The 20,186-nt window shown below is 39.7% G+C and overlaps 1 protein-coding gene and 1 long non-coding RNA gene across 5 annotated transcripts; one reads left to right on the forward strand and one right to left on the reverse strand.

Moving 5' to 3' along the window:
* Positions 1-666: 666 nt before the first annotated feature.
* Positions 667-4,065, forward strand: LOC109203872 (uncharacterized). Its single transcript, XM_019363776.2, has 5 exons — positions 667-1,678; positions 1,946-2,042; positions 2,418-2,505; positions 2,977-3,143; positions 3,479-4,065. Exons 2-5 carry the CDS (start codon positions 2,032-2,034, stop codon positions 4,008-4,010), a joined length of 798 nt encoding a protein of 265 aa, XP_019219321.2. The 5' UTR covers positions 667-1,678; positions 1,946-2,031; the 3' UTR covers positions 4,011-4,065.
* A 4,971-nt stretch (positions 4,066-9,036) lies between these two features.
* Positions 9,037-19,344, reverse strand: LOC106097255 (uncharacterized). Of its 4 annotated transcripts, none has more exons than XR_002063535.2 (14): positions 18,573-19,344; positions 17,520-17,816; positions 16,731-17,429; positions 16,256-16,281; positions 12,783-12,868; positions 12,584-12,616; positions 12,400-12,489; positions 11,719-11,987; positions 11,504-11,606; positions 11,127-11,229; positions 10,995-11,047; positions 10,819-10,897; positions 9,728-9,921; positions 9,037-9,619 (listed from the first exon to the last, which is right to left on the reverse strand). It is a non-coding gene; the product is annotated as an uncharacterized LOC106097255 (long non-coding RNA). The 4 variants fall into 4 exon arrangements; XR_002063536.2 differs by having other exon boundaries at positions 9,724-9,921; XR_002063538.2 differs by lacking the exons at positions 9,037-9,619; positions 9,728-9,921 and having other exon boundaries at positions 10,008-10,897; positions 11,719-11,807; positions 11,916-11,987.
* Between the last annotated feature and the right edge of the window lie 842 nt (positions 19,345-20,186).

Consider the following 20,186-nt stretch of genomic DNA (forward strand, 5'->3'; position numbering starts at 1 on the left):
GAAAAACTCCTTCCAAAAATGAATTCCTTCTTTCTTGATGGAGGTCAGTGTTTCAGAACCTCCCATATAGCAATTTCTTTATTGGGTTTGCAAAAGAAAGAACTTAAATTTATACATGTGGCACATTTATTTTAGCCATGACAATGACAGAGTGAAACATTTTTGGTGTTTATTTAAAAGAAAAGAAAAGAAAAGAAAAGAAAAACACCACACACACACACCACCAACAACAGCAGAGAGAGCACAGACTTTAAGGCGGCGAGGCGTGATTGCGGGTGCCGCTCAGGTGCGTGTTAATGTTGTCCCTGGGACATCGTGTTAAAGTTGTCCCTGGGACATCGTGTTAATGTTGTCCCTGGGACATCGTGTTAAAGTTGTCCCTGGGACATCGTGTTAATGTTGTCCCTGGGACATCGTGTTAAAGTTGTCCCTGGGACATCGTGTTAAAGTTGTCCCTGGGACATCGTGTTAAAGTTGTCCCTGGGACATCGTGTTAATGTTGTCCCTGGGACATCGTGTTAATGTTGTCCCTGGGACATCGTGTAAATATTGCCAGAGACATACCATATGAAAGTTTAGCCTCTTTAGCCCCTGTTTGTTTATATTATATATATATATATATATATATATATATATATATATATATATATATATATATTGTTTTAATATTATATTTAATATTTACATTGTATTGCAAAAAACCCCAAAACAAGTTAAAATGAATTAATGAATATTGACTAATTAAACCTTTGTTATTTTTCCACCAGAAATGGATGATATAATTAGAAGAAGTGTCCTGAATGACGAAAAAAAAAAGAACTGGAAAAGATACACAACTTTGTGTGCATGTGTCACAATGCCAGGAGGACCCATTCAGTGTTGTGTTAGAAAAATTGAAGTCATTAACCCTTCATGGACATTATAAATGTTTAAATGTGGCCTCAGGTAAAGACAGGAAAAGAGACTATTACAAATTCAACTGCATCAGAGCTGGAAAAAAAGGTCGAAACAGCTACAGAGCAGTGGGCTGTAAGGCCTTTGTTTCATTTAAAGTACTCAAATGTTGGAAAGACCACACAGTCATCGTGCAGCGTACATATGATAAGCATGATGGGCATGATCCTTCGGACCCAAAAGACGAACATTTCAACAATATTTCCAGTGGTTTGAGGAGGAAGATTGAGGAACTGCTTTCCCTTGGAACTAAGCCAGCCATCATACTAACTGAATGTCATAAATGGGCCAAAGAACATGGACACAGAGATCTTCACAACAGAGAGCATTTTGTCACACCACGTGACATTGACAGTGTTAGAACCTGCATGATGAGGAAGAAGCACTTTAACTGTGGAGACAGTCAAAGTGTACATACCTTACTTAATGGAAAACATCAAGAACATGTTCTCTTCTATCAACCATACACATCTGACCAAGAACTAATGATTGTTGTGCAGACACCTGTAATGAAACCAAACATGGAGAACTATGCAAAACAGTTAGTATTTGTTGACACCACGCACTGTGTTAACCAGTATTCATTTCCCTTATTCACACTTGTTGTAAGAGATGATCATGGGCGTGGAGTCCTTGTGGCCTATGCTATTGTCAGCAACGAAAGTCAGAAAACCCTGGAAACTGTTCTTGGAATAGTTTGTGAGCATTTCCCAACTTCCCCGAGGTAAATAATACATTGACAGCTATTAATTTTGAAATAATTCCTTTTCAAAAAAGTTATAACATGCCAGAATCTAATGCTATAGCTGCAGCATGGCTGCAAAAAACTTTCCTTTCCAGTTGTTAAAGTTATTCCTATAGGCTGTATGCAGTATTTTATATATCTACTTGTGAGTTGAAATGTTTAATTTGGCATTGAAGTGGTGCTTTGAGATAGCAAAAACATTTTCATACTGTTTAATCTCATTTATTGTTTTCTTGTTTTCTGTAGAGCATTTATGGTTGACAAAGACTTTGCGGAAATAAATGCTTTGCAGAAGGTTTTTCTAGAGTCAGCTATCCTTCTATGCTGGTACCATGTCTTGCAGGTAAACCACATTGTTTTCTTTTCACGTTGTCTAAGATGCACCTGAAACACATTTTTACAACAGGGTCCTGTTGTTATGATTTGCCTCATTGTGATATTCACCTACTCAGGTTAATGAATATAAAGGGATAAAATGTTGAGTGACTATGTCCATCCATTTAAGACCACAGTGCACTCATCTTCTGGTGGCTGCTTCCCAAAGCTCTTTTTGACATTTAAAAATATGTTTGCCTGGTTGATTTCTGTAATGCATAGGTCCTCTTGTCCAGTGAGTGACAAAGTTATTTTTGGACGTCAGCTTTCTTTTATGCTTTTGGTACAGCTGCTCCTCTGTCTCTCTCTAGCAAGATTAACTTTTTTTCTCTTACATTAACAGGCTGTTAATCGATGGCTTTCAAAATCAGAGTCCGGGGTCCATGGGCTTTCTAACACCCAAAAGAGAAATGAAATCATTTCTTTCTTTGGTAAGCTGAAAGCTTGCACATCTGTAAGTGTAATTTGTCTATTTCACATTTTGATTTCTTGATTACACTAAGAGCATAATAACTTTAAGTTGCTAAAAAGAGTTACAGAGAGATACAAAATAGATTTTTGAAATGATTTCTAAAACTGGCTTCTTATCTTGTTTATCAAAACAAGTACTTAAGCTGTGCAGACCATCATTGTGTCGCCCACAGTGCAGTAGAACTTGTGAGTGGGATTCTTTCACAGACAGATGCTGAAACCAAATATGATTATAGGTTTAGTGTTCCTTCTTAGCCATTGTAAGGGAAGAAATAATTGCTTCTTAATACAAAAACACGACATATTATTAATAACTTAAAATTCTTAATGTTATTCAATAAAAGGAAAAGGGCTTCAATACATAATATTAAAGATTTCAATAGGTCTGTTAAATGGATTGAAATATATTCTGTTGCATCCAATTCTCTTAGGAGGAAGACTTTAAAGCCACATCAGCAGAGTTTTGCCAGACATTTAAGCAATACCCTTTGGTGTGCCAGTATTTTCAGAAGCACTGGGAAGGCATTGGCCACATGTGGTGTGACTACGGCCGTCGCTTCAGTCACGCTCGTTCTGAAACAAACAATGTGATTGAAAGGTATGCTTTATTATTTTGACCTCATTCAATTTTATTGCTGAAAAAAAGATGTTATGCATTAATCCAAGAGGCTAAACTAAGTAGGTAGGTTCTTCATGTCATTGCCAGAACAGCTTTTAGGCGAATCCTTTAAATTCTAGCAGTGTTTTTATGTTATCACAAGAAAAAACAGAGTAGGTGGATTTGCCTAAACCAGCTAAACCGGCACAGAGCATCCCTTTATAAAAGACGTGTGCAATAGGTATTCCAATTTTTTTTTAAATAATACACTCTTGATTTAAACTTTAAATTCCTTCAATTACAGTTACTAATCATTTCAAATAACTTTTTTTCAGATTTTTCCACCGCCTGAAATACCAGTTTTTATCTGGCTACAACAATAGGCGTCTGGATGATCTAATTGAAGTGCTCCTAGGGAAGGCCGACAACTACTTCTCAGTCATAAAAACCCTGCAAGATGTGGGCCGCATGAAAAACCGGTTTGCTGACACCTTGTCTCAAGTTTCAGACTCTACTTCAAGACTGATGAAAAGTGGTTGGGCTCTTAAAATTACAGTCAAGAACAGCCATGGAGTTAATGCATATCAAGTCCCATCTGAGTCAAGAGAAGCCATAGTGTATGATGTCTGCCCTGTTGAGTCCTACTGCAATTGTACATATGGCTTACGAGGACTTCTTTGCAAGCATCTAGTGTTACTTGCAAAATTAGCAGAGGTTGACAATGACATCTATCCAAACATGGAAACAGACATTTCTACCTTGGCAAGAATTGCAGTGAAAGAAAGGCATTACTTTGTACACTGTGAGGACTTGAAAGTGATAAAAATGCCAAGTTTGTTTGGAAATCTGTTTTTTTGCATCGGCTGAAACACTTCAGTGCACTTGTTATACGTTCTCTCACTATAACACATGTGCTTGCCTGAAGGTGGCTTGTAGCCATTTAAACAAATGAAAAACTCTCAGAAAAGTCCTTTATCAACTTGACACTCCTGTAGTTGAAAGCACAGACAAAAAATGCACAGAAGATGCGGTTGGAAAACTAAATGCTGTTTTAGACACAGTTAAACAGTGGGCATTCATTCCAGAGGGCATTACTGCAATGATAGATGAACTGCATACAAATGTCTTAAAAATAAAACAAGAAGTAGGCAAAGGTATATGTCAGTACGAAATAAAGACGACAGATAATGCACGCAAAATTAGGCCATTGCATTCTAGCAAGAAACGTTCGGCCAGCATCGACATTCCAACAGTCTGTGAAAATGAATGTGAACAATCGATAACCACTGAAAGGGAGACATCCTCTGGAGAAAATGAAAACCTTTTGGAATACAAAACAAAAAAGAGAAGAGTTAAAGCTAAGTATATGCACAAGTAGACTTTTATGTAGACATTTCAAAGGGACTGCATCCATTACTTCTGTTTATTGAAACCTAAAGCTGAATAGCTGTCTTAACTTTCTGCCAAGGAACAGATGAAAAGAAATTGTTTGGTCTCTCTCAAGCAGTTGTTATTTATGTGTGTTATTCATTACTTTGGCTTGGTTGCTGTTTTTGATACAAATTCATCTGTGCCCATTGTAATACTATTTTATATTGCTATGTATTATAAATAAAGGATTACTTATTACTAGTAAAAGTCTGCATTTGTAATAGTTGGTATTATTTATAAAATATGCGCTCTTAAGTTTTTGCTCCATAAAACGGTACCTGTCACTTTTTGGACATAGAGTATCAGCTGTTGAGGACCCCTGGCTCATACAAAATAGAAGTAAAAGGTTTCAACATCCAGCCTTTTTATGATTAAATACAAAGTGTAATAACAGAGTTATCAGGGTGTGATTTTGTTAATAGTTAATCATCCTTAATTGTAATTTAGAGTATGACTAAGTATAAGTTTAATAGTAATGATGAGTAAGAAAATATAGCCAGAGTAATGGAATGAGACTAATACCTGACCTCACACTGAGATTTGGTATGAAGTGGCATGTTTGTGCTAATGCTGACATTGGGGCTCAGAGTTCCTCTGTGTGTATATATTTGTGAACGTTAACTTGGCTAATGTCCAAGGGTTTGACTGCTTTTCCTGTTGGATTGTATCACACAGAACGGGGATAAGAGCACCAGTGGCCGTGCACACCCTCATCTCTCTCCTTCACCCAATCATTAGTGTTGGAAACCGGCATTAGCTCAGAGTAGGTTAGACTTCAGTATAGTGCAAGCGATTTGATTTTATGATTATTTGATTCAGTTTTTTCTGTGTTCAAGCTCAATTACTTTAATAAAATATGTTGAATTCAAAAATTATAAACTGTGGACATTACCCTTTTAAACCTTTCTGAAACAAGACAGGTAAAACCAGTGTATAAAAGTTTACATAGGTATAAATAGCTCTAACACTTTACTCCAGCCTTTAACCTCCTAGGACCTGGCGTCCACATATCTGGACATCACATTTTGGGTTATTTAGACCAAAATACTAAATCTTGATCAACAAGTGCCTGATATACAGTTACGAGGACATTATACTGCAACTGTTCTATCGAAATTTCAAATGAATGTCCTCATATTGCCCCTGGTGAGAGGCAGCGGGCTGGGGTGGGTATTCTAATATCCCCTCGGCTTGCTGCCGGTACGTTGGGGTTTTTCCCGGTGGATGAGAGGGTTTGTTCCCTGCGCCTTAGGGTCGGGGAACGGGTCCTGACTGTCATCTGCGCTTATGCGCCGAGTGGCAGTTCAGAGTACCCAGCCTTCTTAGAGTCCCTGGGGGGGTGGTGGAAGGTGCCCCATCTGGAGACTCTGTTGTCCTGCTGGGAGACTTCAATGCTCACGTGGGTAACAACAGCGAGACCTGGAGGGGCGTGATTGGGAGGAACGGCCTCCCTGATCTGAACCCGAGCGGTGTTTTGTTATTGGACTTCTGTGCAAATCACAGTTTGGCCATAACGAACACCTTGTTCGAACATAAGAGTGTCCATAAGTGCACGTGGCACCAGGACGCTCTAGGCCGCAGGTCGATGATCGATTTTGTAATCGTATCACCAGACCTGCGACCATATGTTCTGGACACTCGGGTAAAGAGAGGGGCTGAGCTGTCAACTGATCACCACCTGGTGGTGAGTTGGATCAGGTGGCGGGGGAGGACGCTGGACAGACCCGGTGCACCTAAACGCGTAGTGAGGGTATGCTGGGAACGTCTAGCAGAGGCCCCAGTCCGCGAGATCTTCAACGCACACCTCCGGCAGAGCTTCAACAGCATTCCGAGGGAGACTGGGGACATTGAGTCCGAATGGACCATGTTCAGCGTCTCCATCGCCGAAGCTGCTGCATTGAGCTGCGGCCGCAAGGTGGTTGGTGCCTGCCGTGGTGGTAATCCCCGAACCAAATGATGGACACCAGAGGTGAAGGGAGCCACCAGGCAGAAGAAGGAGTCCTATCAGGCTTGGTTAGCCTGTGGGACTCCGGAGGCAGCCGACAGGTATCGACAGGCCAAGCGGAATGCGGCTCGGGCAGTGGCTGAAGCAAAAACTCGGGTGTGGGAGGAGTTCGGAGAGGCCATGGAAAAAGACTTTCGGACTGCCTCGAAGAGATTCTGGCAAACCGTCAGGCGTCTCAGGAGGGGAAAGCGGTGCTCTACCTGCACTGTGTATAGTGCTGGCGGAGCGCTGCTGACGTCGACTGAGAAAATTGTCAGGCGGTGGAAGGAATACTTCGAGGACCTCCTTAATCCCACTGACATGTCTTCCGAGGAGGAAGCAGAGTCTGGGGATGAGGGGAATGACCCGCCAATTTCCGGGGGCGAGGTCACTGAGGCAGTTAAACAACTCCTTGGTGGCAGAGCCCCTGGTGTTGATGAGGTCCGCCCCGAGTTCCTGAAGGCTCTGGACGTTGTAGAGCTGTCCTGGTTGACACGCCTCTACAATGTTGCGTGGAGATCAGGGGCAGTACCCCTGGATTGGCAGACCGGGGTGGTGGTCCCCATCTTTAAGAGGGGAGACCGGAGGGTGTGTTCCAACTACAGGGGGATCACACTCCTCAGCCTCCCTGGGAAAGTCTATGCCAGGGTGCTGGAAAGGAGAGTTTGTCCGCTTGTCGAACCTCGGATACAGGAGGAACAATGCGGTTTTCGTCCTGGTCGCGGAACACTGGACCAGCTCTTTATCCTCTCAAGGATACTTGAGGGTGCATGGGAGTTTGCCCAACCAGTCTACATGTGTTTTGTGGACTTGGACAAGGCATTCGACCGTGTCCCTCGGGGTGTCCTGTGGGAGGTGTTGCCGGAGTATGGGGTGTCTGGCCCATTGCTACGGGCCATTCGATCCCTATACAAACGTTGCAAGAGTTTGGTTCGCATTGCCGGCAATAAGTCGGACTCGTTCCCGGTGGGTGATGGGCTCCGCCAGGGCTGCCCTTTGTCACCGGTTCTGTTCATAATTTTTATGGACAGGATTTCTAGACGCAGCCAAGTGGCGGAGGGCTTTCGCTTCAGTGGCCTCAGAATCTCATCTCTGCTTTTTGCGGATGATGTGGTTCTGTTGGCTTCATCAGGTGAAGGCCTCCAGCTCGCACTGGAACGGTTTGCAGCCGAGTGTGAAGCAGCGGGAATGAGGATCAGCACCTCCAAATCTGAGGCCATGGTTCTCAGCCGCAAAAGGGTGGAGTGCCCACTCCAGGTCTGTCAGGAGTTTTCCTGTATTGCAACTCAGGTCGGAATAAAACGCTCAGACAGGTTTAACGTGTACACGGTCGAGACTCAGGGAGACTCGCACTGTGCAATAAAAAGAAAGAGTCTTTATTCAGAGAGCACATACAGGAAGAGAGAAAATAGAACTGCAGGCTTCCTGTGTAACTTCCCCATTTAGGAGTCTGCACAGAGTTGCAGAGTTTAAGCTGAATACTGAAAAGAGCAAACACATTTAGATAATGAAACGTACTTTTAAGCATAACATAATAAAAATCCCAAAATCCTAAAAATTCTCTTATCAAGGTCGGAGATGAGTTCCTGCCCCAAGTGGAGGAGTTCAAGTATGTCGGGGTCTTGTTCGCGAGTGATGGGAGAAGGGAGCCGGAGATCGACAGACGGATTGGTGCTGCGGCTGCAGTGATGCGGATGCTGCACCGGTCCGTCGTGGTGAAGAGGGAGCTGAGTGTAAAAGCGAAGCTCTCAATTTACTGGTCAATCTACGTCCCTACCCTCACCTATGGCCACAAGCTGTGGGTAGTGACCGAAAGAACAAGATCGCGGATACAAGCGGCAGAAATGAGCTTCCTCCGAAGGGTGGCTGGCCTCTCCCTTAGAGATAGGGTGAGAAGTTCGGCCATCCGGGAGGGGCTCAGAGTAGAGCCGCTGCTCCTCCACATCGAAAGGAGCCAGTTGAGGTGTTTCGGGCATCTGACAAGGATGCCTCCTGGGCGCCTCCTGGGTGAGGTGTTCTGGGCATGTCCCACCGGGAGGAGGCCCCGGGGCAGACCCAGGACACGCTGGAGAGATTATATCTCTCGGCTGGCCTGGGAACGCCTTGGTGTTCCCCCGGATAAGCTGGAGGTGGTGTCTGGGGAGAGGGAGGTCTGGGCTTCTCTGCTTAGGCTGCTGCCCCCGCGACCCGGCCTCGGATAAAGCGGATGAAGATGGATGGATGTCCTCATATGTGGCTCTCATTTTTCTCAGAAACAAAAATTAAGTAAAAAAAAAAAATAAAATCTGGTAATTCTTTGTTTTTACATTCATCGGGTCCCAATCGGCCCAAATATCAAAGAGAAATTAAAAATGCATGCCATGGAAGATTTCGGGTCTTAGGGAGTTAAAATGACCAGATCCCTGGGGCCTGTTTTCCAGGCCACTAAATTAAACCCAGTCAATTACCAATTGCACAGAATAAAAACCTACGAGGTCCAAAAGTCCAAATCTTTAATAGAAAAGACAGGCAGAACTCAAACAATAATCCAAACGAGGAGCATATATACACACTGGAAAGTAAATAATTATAAGTTATTAAATCAGACTAATTAAATACAGTAAAACTAATAAGGGAAGACGAACACAAGGGAAATAAAAATGACAACAGTGTAAACATACCAAAACTCACAAAATAAAACAGGAAAGCTACTACAAACCGAGTGTGACACAATTACATTCATATTGAAACATATGTGATAATTTTCTTTCTTTGTAGCATTTTTAAGATATGTGTTAGAACAGTCATTATGCTGTTTGGATTAGGAGCCAAACATTTTTGCCAAATAGTTAACTTAATACAAACTTAAAACAACAGTGAACAATTTTCAAGATTCTGATTTACAGAACAAACAAAAGTCACAAAAGGTTTCATTATTTAAGAGACAAGATCCAGTTTTTCACACAGGAAAGAAATGACAGGATCCAGTGCAGCAGGGCCAAAGGTGTGTGTCAGCAAACTAAAAGTTGAGGAATCAGTCAGCTCCTGTTTAAGGTTGTGTTGGATTTTGCGAAGAGTCTGTCTGTTATTAGAAAGTAAGATTAACAATATTACACCAATAACCCAAACACGGGGAAATGACAAATAATACCAAAAAAGATACAACTTTCATATTATTCTACTAACTTACTTTGTCATATCAGCACTTGAATGGTCGATGCCTTTACAGACCATGCCTCTTGTGACATCGCAGGCCAATCTTCCGGCAAACCCGAGGGCTAGCTCCCCAGCCTCCTCTTCACTCAGAACACTAAACACCATTACTTTAGTTTTGGCCTTCTTAGGCCTGTCAAGAATCATTGCGGGCAGTTTGGCTTTATGGCCCTAAAAAAGAAAAAGTGCAAACACCAAAAGAGCAGAGAGAGAGAGAGAGAGAGAGAGACACACACACACACACACACACACACACACACACACACACATGCTTTTGTTTACATGGTGTAATTGTGTATATGTTGCAGCAAATGCACAATTTCCAGCCACATTGTCACTTCATTGATACGAGTAACCCGGATTTATTTCAGGTGACATCAAAATCATGAAATGTATACCTACCCCAATCAAACCTCTGAAAACATGAACTGACATGTTCTCTGCTTGGATTCTGCGCTTGATCTCGTCTTCTGTTATTGTGTAGGTTTTCTTTTTTGAGCTTAGTACAGATAAGCGACCATGCACTCTGTAAACTGTACTAGTTCCTTCTGAATCAGTTTGAAATTCTGTATCTGCATCGATCCTGTCAACATCATCAGCAGCAGCATTATCTGTACTCAGACTTGTGCTGTATACTTCTGTTTCTTTTTCTTTGTCTTCAGTCTGTTTACCTTCATCTCTGACTGTCAGTCCTCCTATCTCACTGTTACTTGTCGGTTTGCTGCAGATGTCCTCTCCCTTAGGAACTTTTCCTTTCTCATTCGCTGCCTGATGCTTTCCCTGATGACATTCTTCGCTGGCTACTTCTATTGCTCCTCCTGTATAGCCACCTACTATGCTGCACAACTCCTTTCCCTCTGCTGTGATGATATAAACAGCACTATATCAATTTAATTGTGAAGGGAAATCCCCACAATACGACACAGTTATGTCTAAAATAGTTTTGTGTAAAAACTGGATCTTGAAACGTCCACTTTAATTACACAGTCCTGGTGTGCAAAGGCAAAATTACAAAAATTCTTTCACTTTAAACATTTTTGGACATTGTTTAGTTATATTGTGACTTACTCTCACAGAAGATACAGATGCCACAAACAGACTTTGAACAACGCATGTGCTTGTATGCACCACATTTCTGGCACTGCACCTGTGAATTTAAAAAAAAAAAAGAAACAAACAAAAAACAAATGAACAAAGTCCATTATATAAACAATCTATATGGCTAAGGACATGTCATAGCGTACCCGGTCTTTGGCTGCAATCACACACCAGCACTGACTGCACTTCCTAGTTCGATCTGCAAAATATAATTTGTTTAAGTACAAGTTACATTTTCCAATGTTAGAGAAAAAGAAGGCGGCTAATTTTATATTTACCTATTGAGGAAAATAAGTAGTGGCAAAGTCGGGACCTGAGCTTTGGGATTTCAGTGTTGTACTCCTCCACATGTGTTTTACCCTCAATGAGAGATTGGGCAAACTAATAATTGACGAAGAAGAAAAAAAAAAAAAAAAGAAAAAAAAGAAAAAAAATTCGATTAACAAAGAAATGGTTGTTTTTTTTAACCCCCCCCCCCCCCGAGGAAAAAAAAAAAAAAATAAAAACAGAGCAACCAAAGCAAAGCATTGCTGCTGAAATGGTTCAATCTACCAAAAAAATTGAGATTTTACCATCCTGCCTCTAAAGCTTTAAAAACTGAATAGGCAAAAATGTAAACATTACTTATATAGGTTAAAGCTATAGTTTTCAGTACCATTATGACATGCACTCCACATGAGTTCCCATCCTGTTGATGTGGGTGGCTCACATGTGACAAAGTCCACTCTCCAGTGCAGCCTCTTGCTGAAGCAAATGAGCTGAGAGATCGCAGTTATTACAAATAAAAAGCATATAGAGAAATCAATAACCATGTTTGGTAATGATTTCAATTAAATTAAATATGTTATGTTAAATATGTTGATTAATTACCTCCAGTTTTTCAACACCGCACTTTTTCTGACCTCCGACTCTCCAAATGAATTCATATAGACTATGGTCCTCTTGGGTATGTCACAAAACTGTTTTGTAAAAAGATGGATATGGTAGGCTTGGGCCTTGAGCCTTCCTAATGAGGGACACTGAAAAGTATCATGCACTAGAGAGAGTGCAAAATCTGTGCAACTTACAAACAAGGTCCAGTGGCTGCCGTTTTCCAGACAGGCTCCAATCAATTTCTCATACATCTGAAAGATGTTTTTCTGGAAATAAAAAGAATGTGACAAGTATGTTTTTCTGTCAAGAATGACACTGCAAAATTGCGAAAGCTTGTCAGGTGAGACTTGTAATTAATTCTGCAGATACACAAACATATAGAAAGTGTCATTTTTTGTTTACATTAATTAAGTTCTATAGTGTGTACGAAACAAATCAAGACCACAGACTCAACACGCACCACTCAATTTTTGGTTTTCTTTATCAGATGGCCAAGACAGAAATGTTTTAATCTGTGTGCATTGCTTTTGAGCAAATCTTTACACAGAAAAGGTTTCAGAAAGGTATTTTTCCAGGTTCTTCTGACAAGGCTTCAATTTTGGAAAATGCTGTTTGTTTATAGTGGCAACTTATAAACCCTTTGTGATAAGAACATAGTTACCACAGTCCAAGTCATACCTTCAAAAAGTATGCACTTTGTGCTCTTATGGACCCATCCAAAATTTTTCCAGTGATTTGGCTTGGTATTGGATAAATGTGAGGGAAATTCTATAAAAATAACATAAATACACCTGTTTTCAAATACATTACAAAAAACGTAAATATGCTATGTCATTATGATCAAACCAGCTTTTCAACATACCTCACACTGCAAATAGATTAGGCCATCTATTACCTTATAAAACAAATAAATAAATACATATAAATAAAAACAGAACTAAGGAATACGATTCATTAAGTAAATTGTACAATAAAGTGTATTTAAAGCAGAATTTAACATTAGTTAACCACTTGGGTACAAAGTTATGACAACATAAAAGGATTTTTATGTCAAGAGGTACCTCATCTGAAATGTTTGTCTGGTCAAACAGGGATTTCAAACTTGAAATACCAATAGAGTTTGGTCCAACTACTCCCACAAGGTAATCTGTGAGAAAGCATATGCTGTAGTCAACAAATATTGTTTCTTTTACATGCTGCAACCATCATCCATTTCAGTCTTCTAGGAGCTTTGTCTGGTTCTTTCTTCTCCTCCTCCTCCTCCTCCTCCTCCTCTCTATGGGCAGAAATCTGTGCCATCAGAAACTGAATTTGAATAAGTTAAATTTGAATTTGAATTACTCGGATTGAATCTGAATTGTAACTTGAATGAAAGCTTTTGAAAACTGAATTTGAATTAGTCTAATTTGAAATTGAATTTATGGTTTGAAAATGAATTGATTTGCTTTGAAACTGCATTTTTATGGGCAGAAATCTGTGCCATCAGAAACTGAATTTGAATAAGTTAAATTTGAATTTGAATTACTCGGATTGAATCTGAATTGTAACTTGAATGAAAGCTTTTGAAAACTGAATTTGAATTAGTCTAATTTGAAATTGAATTTATGGTTTGAAAATGAATTGATTTGCTTTGAAACTGCATTTTATCCTTTAAAAATTCAGCTCTCGAATAATTTCAGATTCACTTCTCACCATTCAGTTTCAGTTCTACAATTCAATTTCAGTTCCAAAATTCAGTTTTTTGGGACTTACATCCGGTTCCGGTTCAAGCGCAGATTAATAGAACTACAGACTGATAGCGTTACTGACGGAATCTACAGCGTCTTGAGCTGAATTAAGACTTCAGAAGTCATTCGTCACGTCGAATGACCAGCGGATAAACTCTCAGGTTGGTAATAAATGTATTACATGTATAAGAACAAGCGTCATGTTAACAATTGATAGCCGTACAGTAACCTTTATGCTGCTAGCTAAAAACGCTAATTTAGCGTAGTTTGCCCTGAATTCAGCTTTGACAAACAAATATGATCGACTGTTTCTAGTAGAATTCCAAAGTTGTCATCTTGTACCCTGTCAGAGCCCTGTATGCTTGCAGAGACCCCTACAGTAAGGAAACATGCAAAACGGTGTCCAAACCTTTGTATTTGAGCTTTATTTATGTCTTACACAGCATCCCAACTCTTTAGCTAACTTAATAACTTTAGCTAAAGTGAATAGTTCGTCTAATTCATTAGTGCAGCTTTACTGGATCACCTCTGTTTGAAGTAATATAATATGATATACAACTATCACTGAAACAGCGAACTTTGTAAATAAACAACACTTCTCATTCTCTAAACGTTTGGCCACAGCTGTAAATTACACTATCAGTGCTTTTTCACTCTTGACAATAATTACATTTCTAAATTCTCTTTGTGCATTTACAGGTAAACAATAGCTAATATTTTATCTAAATGACTGCTTTGTCTTTGAAAAGGTGAAGAGCCTGAGGCCAGTGACACTCCAGTTCTACTCTAAGTACATCCTTACGGTGGCTCACAGGACAAGGCGACATTCCTGTCCTGCCAGAAGAGAAGAGAAACTTCAGAGTCTTCATGAAGTTCAACCACACCTGTCATATGGAATATGACAGGGGTCTCAAACTCCATTCCTCAAAGGCCGGTGTCATGCAACTTTTCCATGCCCTCGAGGACTGGAGTTTGAGACCCCTGCTGTATGGTGTTCATGCAGTTTTCTACCCCACAGTTACAGCATGTCTGACTGCCTGTTCAGCATATGCAAAAATATGAGTTTAAGCATGTGATGACAAAGGCCTTCCATTATGGTGTTTGTCATCACATGTCACAGACATCTGGATGATCATTTGGAATAAACAAAAAACTTGTTACTTCATCTTTTATCTTTATTATTATTATTGTTCTTATTTTACATTTTTCAAGTTAGGCATTGGGTTTATTTGTAGTAGTCCTTTCCAGCTTCTCTCCCTCTTCCATATTACTGTGTCAGCTTGTCAGCATCTATTTGGGGTTGGGAGTGGAACAGGAAGTAAGGAACAGAAAGTGCCATTTAAACCAGGAGAGGTTCTTATATTTCAGAAGAAGGGATTAATTCAAAAGAAATGACCTCAATGCCATATTTTATTTAGGAACCCTAGAGAGCACTTTGCAAAATAACACATTCTTATAATTTCACCCTCAGATGAGCCAGGCTACGACTGTCAGGGAAGGTGATGTAGGTACAGAGCATGTGAGAGTGGTTAAGTTAATGTCTCTTGTCTAGATGAAGGCACAGGAGGGATCAATGGCACGGCGTAGAGATTCAGTATCTTCAGTCTTCAGTGGACACTCCATTTCTGGCACAAAACACCTGTAAAAGATGGTCAATTTAGGAGGTGACCCGACAACTTCAGCCTGTCAAACATAGCAATGGAGCAGTATGTTTAAAAAAAAAAAAAATCTAATTAAGCATGCACTCAGTACCCTAAGAATTATTATGGTAGTTAAACACAGTGATAGTTGTATATCATATTATATTACTTCAAACAGAGGTGATCCAGTAAAGCTGCACTAATGAATTAGACGAACTATTCACTTTAGCTAAAGTTATTAAGTTAGCTAAAGAGTTGGGATGCTGTGTAAGACATAAATAAAGCTCAAATACAAAGGTTTGGACACCGTTTTGCATGTTTCCTTACTGTAGGGGTCTCTGCAAGCATACAGGGCTCTGACAGGGTACAAGATGACAACTTTGGAATTCTACTAGAAACAGTCGATCATATTTGTTTGTCAAAGCTGAATTCAGGGCAAACTACGCTAAATTAGCGTTTTTAGCTAGCAGCATAAAGGTTACTGTACGGCTATCAATTGTTAACATGACGCTTGTTCTTATACATGTAATACATTTATTACCAACCTGAGAGTTTATCCGCTGGTCATTCGACGTGACGAATGACTTCTGAAGTCTTAATTCAGCTCAAGACGCTGTAGATTCCGTCAGTAACGCTATCAGTCTGTAGTTCTATTAATCTGCGCTTGAACCGGAACCGGATGTAAGTCCCAAAAAACTGAATTTTGGAACTGAAATTGAATTGTAGAACTGAAACTGAATGGTGAGAAGTGAATCTGAAATTATTCGAGAGCTGAATTTTTAAAGGATAAAATGCAGTTTCAAAGCAAATCAATTCATTTTCAAACCATAAATTCAATTTCAAATTAGACTAATTCAAATTCAGTTTTCAAAAGCTTTCATTCAAGTTACAATTCAGATTCAATCCGAGTAATTCAAATTCAAATTTAACTTATTCAAATTCAGTTTCTGATGGCACAGATTTCTGCCCATACCTCTCCCCTCATCTATTAGTTAAATTGTTTTCTGACCTTCCTAACTGTTTCCGACCTGTCTTCCCAATGTGATGTTTAAGCAATATATGTATAGTCAGAAGGGGGTGAAATTTTCATTGCAGTTGTACGTGTAACATTGCATGTGATAATAAAAGGCTTGATTGGTTGATTATTCAACATGAGTTGACATTTACCTGACATTGTGAAGGAGTCGCAGTTTCTGTAAGGATGTAAGAACATAACATGTGGATTTGTTACACTTCTTTTTCACAAGTTAATAACAATCAATAATTTTCATTCCATTATTAATAATACTCCTTCACAGGCACACCTTACCCAAATTAAAGAAAATAACTTTGTAGAATTTATTCTATGTTTGTCTTTTGGTGCATTTTTAATCAATTGTCTGTTGAAAGGTGTGACTTGCTATTTGGTTATTTGTACTAAAGCCTGTCCAAAGTGTGTGTGCTCCCATTTCTCTCCTGTTTTAAGAAACTTCTGGCTCAAAAAAAAACACCATAATGCTAAAATTGGTTTCAAAATGAAAATTAAGGAAGCCATTGTTTGTGCACAAACCTTTGTCTTTTGGCTGATATAGAGAAAAAAGACACTATATGTTAACAATCCAAAACACAGCAGTGGAAATATGAATCTTCAACTTTTTGTTACCTTCTGGGGCATCTTGGCAAAGACACCGGCGATTTCCTCTGTAACATCTTTGGGCAAAGCATTGACATGAGTTCCCAGAGTCATGATGATCACTCCATGTTGCCCGGTGCTCTGAACAAACTCCTCCAGCTCTGCTGGCAGAGGCTGAGCTGGTTTGCACTGAAATCCTCCTATATAGACAACATTTGGCATAGTGGGGCGAGGGAATTCAAACACAAAATCTGACCTGAACAGCCAAATGTCTGCTTCCTGAAGAAGTGAGATGATGTCACATCCACCTTCAATATATTTCTCACACATGGCGTCATAGACTGGATCCACCAAAAATTTCTGCTGAAATAATAAAATGGTGCGGAAAAAAAATGTTCTTGATCCTCTGGATGAAATTCATTTTGTCTGTTAAGCCGTATCCTGGCACTGGGATATGAGAGAGTGGTGAGGGAGCTAACACAAAGCGGCCTTCTCCACTGGTGATCCAGCGTACGTTGAGCACTAAGGGAAGCTTGAGATATTTGGCTAGAATAAGCCCTGGGGCCAAAGCTGGATCAGCTAGAGCCAGATCATACTCGGAATCTCTTGATCATATTTTGATCATCAAAAATATGTTTGATAGCATCATACCACAGTGAATGTGCAAAGCAAAGATATTAAACCCTTGGTGAGTTTGAAGGTGGTCAGTGGTCCTCCCTCTCTTTGCACCTAAAAAACAAATGCATGACAAAAAGTTGTAAAGAACTTATCTTATCTCATGAATCAGTAGGGATTAAAATATATATAATAATTATATACCTTTATCTGCTCCTGTAGGAACACATAATAACTGCTCAAAATTTACAGCCATTTCAACTGTAATGGATGTGTATAGATCAGACTTTTCAGGGATGTACCAGCTCGTGGAGGGCCTGATCACAGTCAGATTGTGTCCCCTAGCATGAAGTTCTTCAAGCAAGATTTTCATATTGATCCAGTGACTGCCATCTAAAAGAACCACAAGAATACTTCCTCCATTGCATTGTGGTGTATATAAAATCAGGAATACACTGAGGACAATGAGCATCCCAGAGGCATGATGGGATGTCATGGCTCCTATAATATCAGAGAAAGAAATAATCACCCCAGTGACCTCAAATGATATCAAGTAATCACAATATAAAGAAGCAGATTTTGCTCTTTAACCAAACATGTAGAACTGCACATTATATACTTGCAAGCACTGGAAGATTTACATTAGCCTGTTAACCAAATAGTCACCAAAATTAAAGGACAATGTTTTAGGAAATTCCTTAAATGGTCGAAAGAGACAACAGCTGTCTCGCTTGCCCATAGACTGTTCTTTTACTCGTAAAGCAGTTACATCCATCACGTATAACATAATGGTGACATGGTGGTATGAATATTTATTTATTCTTTTTCATATTTTTATTGCTTTATATGCCATTTTTCAGCCTTTTGTTTCATAATTGAATTAATTTCATGTTTTAGTTTGTAATCACTTACCTTATTCCAAATAGACTCCTTTTGGGGGATTTGGGGGGTTTTTTCCTACCCAATTAGTCTTTCAGTTCAACATAATACAAGTATCATTATTTATAACCCTTAATTTTGGTTCATGAGTAAACAGGCAGTTTCAGTGTTTGTAGCTGCCAGTTCAGTGAGAGGAAGAGAGGAGCTTTACATTCACTGACATGCACATTAATGAGTAAGAGCAAAAATAAAATACATTTAGTCAGTTTCTCAATTTCAGCACAGCTGTTATATTTAACTTTGCATGTTCAAGGTACTAGCTTGTCAGGGTTTAGGGGAATTTGGACCCAAAATAGGTTTGAATAAACACAAACAAACCTTTATTCTGATCAGGCAGCAAATCCAGGTAGCTGAAGACAACAAAGAACTAAGGAAAACGTAGGGCTTAAATACATATGAGGTAATCAGGGAATAAGACACAGCTGGGAAATAAAGGTGCAGGTGAACTGAGTCAATTAACGAGCAAGAGGGGAAGTAAAACTGAACACAAAACACGAGACGAAGGACTGTCAACATAAAACAAGAAGTAATGTGCACACTGAGACTCAGACAAAGACACATTAGCATGACACTAGGACAGGTGATAAACAGACGTGGAGACACCTGACAGACTGGGGAGACAAAACATCTCTCTAAAACATATTTTAGAGAGACAACAGGAGATGCTGAAGACGGAACACTGACTGGACACACAAAAGGAACAGACACAAAAGCAAACAACAACCACAACCTAGAAACATGAGTAACTAAAACTCAGAGGCTCAACAACTAAACATCAACATCTCATAATTTCAAAGGAAGAAAAAGTCCAAACAAACTCAGAAACCATGGTCAAATACACTACACCATGACAGAATCTAATCAACCATTTCATAATTGTTTTTTATGCCAAAAGAAATGGACATTTATATAAAAGAAGAAAATTTGTTTGAATTTGAAGTTTCCAGAAATTTCTGATCTCTTTCAGAAATACAGTTTGAACAAAGCTCCAATCAGCACTTGTATAAATGGGTAAGTGCTCTATAAACCAGTTTGAATACTCAGGTAGGGTAGAAAACCACTACACAAGAACCAGTCCATTTACGATAAGCATGGTGATACATGCATGTGGCCCAGGACATGTTAGATCACAGATCAGTGGTCCCCATTAAATTTTTCACCTGGTCCAACTCACCACTACCTAGCCCTGGGCCCTGGATGGGCTGGGCATGCTCAAATGTATAATGAAGATCTCCTGGGAGATCTTTTTGAAAACTTTGAAAGGATTCCGAGGAAACTGAGTCCAATTGGAACATGTTCAACACATGTACTGCTGACACACGTATACAGAGCCTCAGCTGCAAGGTGTTTGGCAGCTGTTATACAGGTAATCCCCAACAAATGAACTACCTCTGGCACTTTATTTCAGTAATAGTACATAATATACTGTTTCAACATGTAGAGGACTTAAAATGTAGTGGAGTAGTAAAAAAAATAGCGATGGGACGTACTGTGACAAGGCTTGAGAGCATGTATTGCAACATTTTGAGCTTTTCTCTTTCATTAAAGTATTACACATAAAAAGCCTATGAATAATGAAATATATTAATATTAAAATAGTAACACATTCTACCCACAAACTGTTAGAATGCTGAATTGCTGATTAGGATATGTACAGAACTGCACCTAAGACTGTCTGGCAGTGTCTTAGTTTTAATTATTTATTATTACTGTCACTTGCACTTTAACCACTGGTTGCTGTATATGGAGACTGAAGTGAGAGACTGTTGTACAGCTTTGTGTCTTGGGATGTATGTGTGTTTATATGTAGGGGGCAGCGTTTTTGTATGATGTTCTTTTGTGTGTATGTGTTGGAGAAACACCCTTTCGTTTTGCCTGCACTATGGTTGTATGCAGAGCAAACTGACAGTAAAGCTTCATTTGATTTAATAT

Source organism: Oreochromis niloticus, linkage group LG10, assembly GCF_001858045.2.
Source record: "Oreochromis niloticus isolate F11D_XX linkage group LG10, O_niloticus_UMD_NMBU, whole genome shotgun sequence".
Classification (NCBI taxonomy): domain Eukaryota; kingdom Metazoa; phylum Chordata; class Actinopteri; order Cichliformes; family Cichlidae; genus Oreochromis; species Oreochromis niloticus.